Source organism: Otolemur garnettii, unplaced genomic scaffold (genome assembly GCF_000181295.1).
Source record: "Otolemur garnettii isolate 467f Iridium unplaced genomic scaffold, OtoGar3 scaffold00008, whole genome shotgun sequence".
NCBI classification, from domain to species: Eukaryota; Metazoa; Chordata; class Mammalia; order Primates; family Galagidae; genus Otolemur; species Otolemur garnettii.
In genome coordinates, this window is record NW_003852403.1 from 11,592,478 (window position 1) to 11,597,129 (window position 4,652).

The 4,652-nt window shown below is 48.4% G+C and overlaps 1 protein-coding gene across 2 annotated transcripts in view; it reads right to left on the reverse strand.

Annotated features, from left to right (window-relative positions):
* The window catches only part of VCL (vinculin), a 150,142-nt gene extending 145,826 nt beyond the window's left edge, over nucleotides 1–4,316 (reverse strand). For both annotated transcript variants that reach the window (XM_003783541.3, XM_003783542.3), the window contains exon 1: nucleotides 4,027–4,316. In XM_003783541.3, coding sequence (XP_003783589.1) covers nucleotides 4,027–4,194 — 168 coding nt within the window. In that variant the 5' untranslated portion in view covers nucleotides 4,195–4,316. The remainder of the gene's footprint in view (nucleotides 1–4,026) is intronic.
* Nucleotides 4,317–4,652: the final 336 nt, after the last annotated feature.

Here is a 4,652-nt window from a genome sequence, read left to right on the forward strand (position 1 = left end):
AAAAAAAAAAAAAAAAAAGTAATCTTATCCCTCTGAACTTGCATGGTACTTCCTGAGTGTAATTTAGGACTTTCAATCCAGTATCACATTTATTTTGTCTAGTATCATTCCTATTGCTTTGACATTTGAAGAGGTCTAGTAGATACCTATTTGATAAGTGAATGACTATGCACAACAATTAAGAACTTAATTCCAGAATAAATATTTGCTCAAAAATCAGTTTCATAGTGGGGGCAAAACAGTTCATGCCTGTAATCCTAGCACTCTGGGAGGCCAAGGGAAGATTAATTGAGCTCAGGAGTTTGAGACTATCCTGAGCAAGAGATCCCCATCTCTACTAAAAATAGAAAATTTAGCTGGGTGTTGTGGTGTGGGCCTGTAGTCCCAGCTACTCAGGAGGCTGAGGCAGGAGAATTACTTTAATCTAGGAGTTTGAGGTTGCTATGAGGCAGGCTATTGTCATGGCACCTGTGGCAACAGAGACTTTTTCTCAAAAAAAATAATAATAGTATCAGTTTCATTATTTTATAGCAATAAAACATTTTTCCCGGGCAGCACCCGTGGCTCAGTGAGTAGGGCGCCAGCCCCATATACCGAGGGTGGCGAGTTCAAACTCAGCCCTGGCCAAACTCCAACCAAAAAATAGTCGGGTGTTGTGGTGGGAGCCTGTAGTCCCAGCTACTTCGGAGGCTGAGGCAAGTGAATCACCTCCTAAGCCCAAGAGCTGGAGGTTGCTGCGAGCTGTGACGCCACTGCACTCTACCGAGGGTGACAAAGGCAGACTATGTCTCTAAAAAAAACATTTTTCCCTAGCACATTCAGAGTTCAATTATTGGGTTCTATTTCTTCAATATAGAGGGCGTCCATAAACTAGTAAAATAGTTGAATATTTTAAATTGCACACAAACTTTCTGGACACCCTGTATATATGTATGTATATATATTTATGTTTTTTCCTTTTTCCTTGAGACAGGATCTTACTATGTTGCCTTGGCTAGAGTGTAGTGTAGCCTTGAACTGATTTCAAGCAATCCTCTTGCTTCAGCCTTTCAAGCAGCTGGGACTATAAGCATGTACCACCATGCTTGGTTTCCCTTATAAAGTATTTCTGATTCATTCCTTCTCCCTTTTCTCTGTCACACCAAAATCCAGGCTATCTTCTTTAGGACCAACCAACTTCAAAAGACTTTTAATTAATCTCCCTTCTCACAGTCCTTCTTTCCTTCAACAAAATTTATCAAGCCATCCTGTGTGCCAATGATGAGGGCAAGAACTGAGGAGCATATAAAGAAGTATCAAATGATGCCAGTTCTCCAGACACTCTCTTGAAGCATGTACAGAATCCATACATTAAAAAGCCACATTTGGTGTACTGAGAATTTGAAGCAATGGGTAGGTCTTCTGGCCTCCACAGAACACAACCCATAGTCTTCCTTACACGCCATTCTTATCTTCCCTTCCCTCTCTTTATTCATCTGACTGGATAAGGCCTTTTGCTAAACTGCCCATATGTCGTGCACCAACTTCATCTCTAGTTTCTCTCCAACTTTCTTCCTGAGCTGTGATCAAGACAATCTATTTGCTGTAACCTGGAAGTAACTCACAAGTATCTTTGTTCATGATTTGACTATTTATTCAGCACATTCTTCCCCACTTTCTCTCTGCTAACTCGTATCTTCTTCCAATCTTAAGTCCCTTCTTTTGTTTGTGTCAGGAAGTATGTAACTCTAAGTAATCTTTTTCAGCTTATAACCTGCCTTATTTCTTTCCTATTTGTCTCACAGTATCTATTACACTGTTTCCTGAGGGTGTATATCATATTCACCTACAAAGAAATACCAAGGCCTTAACTCTGCCTCTGAAGAGCTCCTCAATAAGGCTGAGATGGAAGCTGGGATCTTTATTTCTAAAAAGCCCCTTTGGGCTCCGCGCCCATAGCACAGTTGTTACAGTGCTAGCCACATGCACCGAGGCTGGCGAGTTCAAACCCCGCCCAGGCCAGCTAAACTACAATGACAACTGCAACAAAAAAAATAGCCAGGTGTTGTGGCAGGCGCCTGTAGTCCCAGCTACTTGGGAGGCTGAGGCAAGAGAATCGCGTAAGCCCAAGAGTTTGAGGTTGCTGTAAGCTGTGATGCCACAGCACTCTACCAAGGGTGACACTCTGTCTCAAAAAAAAAAAAAAAAAAAAACCCTCTGATGATCGTCCTGCACACTCCAAACTGGGAACCACTGATTTATTACAATGGTCTCTATACAGCAGACATTCGGTGCTTATTCATTCATGGCATGGAAGCCCATAAATAACTTTTCTCTAAATAGCCTAACCAGATATCAACCCCTAGACTACACTAGCTCTGTTCCAAGTGCAACATGTGGTTTTGAGATTTCATTTCCTGAAGTACTACATGGAGGGACACTATTACCTTGTCTCTTTACATTGTTTCCTTTTTGGTGGAAAAAAAATGGAGGCCTGGAATACAGCCATGTTAGACTATACTACATAAGAATGTACTCCAGAGTGTTAGATTAAAATTAGTTACAAAAAGAACAAGAACAATGTAGAACTAGACATTTTGAATGAATACAGTATTCTTACTGAATAGACTCTTACTAAATTTGTACAAAAGATGGACCAGGAATTTGGTCACTCCTGTCACCCTGGCTACCTGTCTCTTGAACTGCTTTAGACAGTCCAGGGGCCCCTGAAGACTCAGGAAGACTGTTAGCTGCTAAAGTGCCTCTAAGTGTACTAAGTGCTCTAATCAGATAAGTGACCTAAGCCCCACCCAGAGCCACAGTTGCCTCCCAAGTTCCAACTACCCAGACACACACTATTTACACAGCTCAGTGGGGGAGCAATAGAAACTTTTTCCAAAGTTGTTCCTTAGTGGCAGAAGCCGTCTGAGTCACCCACCCAGAGAGGGAAAGAAAAGTGTGACATTAGCCAGGGGAGTGTTAGCAGTCTGATCTCAGCACCTCTTTTCTCATTTCAGAAGTGGGCTCCGCCTCCTCCAGGAATCGCCTCCCTTTATTAGTCACAGCTGTGGGTTACAGGGGTCTTCAGAACCAGCCAGCCACCATGAAAAGTTGTGGATTGGGAAAGGGACAACCTAGCCTTTTCTCTGGCAAGGGCCGCAGATCCCAGATTCCACAGGCCTCTCCCACAGCTCCATCTTGCTTCCTGCCAGGAGGAGGGACCGAGGAGGAGGGCCCTCGAGTCTGGAAAGGCCCCAGTGGGAGGAAGCCGTTTGACAGCAGGTAAGGCCAGGTGGAAATCTCCACAGCAGGGAATAAAATGCAAGGCAGCGCGGTTCAGGGAAAGGAAAATTGGGGCTCGTGGTCTTGAATAAAGGTGTTAGTGCCAGAGGTGTGAGCAGAAATAAAATGTCTAGGAAGGAAAGAGAAGGCGACAGGGAGACGTGTGGTCAGTTAAGACAAGTGGGAAAAAAGGACCAAATACAGGGAGCGATGGGGAGGAGGTGGGTGGATGAGGCAGGTTTCAGGATAAGGGGCAGAAGTATTATAAAGGAGAACAACGTGGCTCAAATAAGAATCTCTAGAAGGAAAGACAGGGAATCCGTAGGAGAGCTCCACCCCCCAAACACAGGCCAGATTGGGGAGGCCTAAAAAGGAGCTGACAGCAAGGTAGACAACGTGAAGGTAGGCAGCCTGCTGAGGGGATGGGACCACCAGAAATCCTATCATTTACTGGGTGCCTACTATGGGTCATACGCTGCGCTATGCATTTTACAAATAATGCCCCGCTGAATCTTAACAAACCCGCAAAGCAGGCTTTATTATGAATGCCCCCATTGTATAGATGAGAAAACTGAGGCCCGCAGAGGCTCAGGGACTTGCTCAAGGTCACTGAGTAGGGGAATCAGCATTCGAACCCACGGCGTCTGGCTCTGGGGTCCACGCGCAAAATCACAGCCAAGGAGCCGGTGAAGGGGAGTCACTAGGCGGGCCGGGACCCCGGGGACCTCTCCCGCCCCGCTCCCGCCTCAGGCCCCGCGCGCTCACCCGGACGAGGTTGCTGACGGCCGCTTGCACGGCGGCCACGGGCGCAGTGAGGTCAGGGATGGCTTTGCCGTCCACCTCGCCTTCCTCGTGCATGATCACCAGGTGCGAGATCTGCTGTGCCACAGGCTCCAGGATGCTCTCGATCGTGCGTGTATGAAACACCGGCATCTTGGCGGCGAGCGGGGCGGCGAACCGCGAGAGACGAAGAACTGGGATCGGCGGGGCCGGGAACCGCCGGAGAGACAGACTCCGAGCAGCGACTACGGAGTCGGGGCTTCCCTCGGCGTAACCAGCCTACGGACTCTCCGCCCCCTCGCGTCGCCGCGCCCAATGGCAGCGTCGTTCAGACCTTGGCCGACATTCCTATTCGTCCCGCTCCGAGATGCTCCGCCCCAGCTACCGCGCCGCCAAACCCCGCCCCGCCCCCATTCCCAAGGGAGGGGCCTGGGATTGGGGCTGCGCCACAGGGATTGCGACCGGATTCCCGAGCCCTAACGCGGGGCGCTCCTTATAAGGGCATGGTGGGAGCGGAGCGTGCGGCTGGAGCCGGCTGGCCCCGCCCCCGAGGCCGCCTCCCGCCGCGGATCTGCAGAGCTCTGCCCCTTTGCAGAATCACCTCAGCGGGG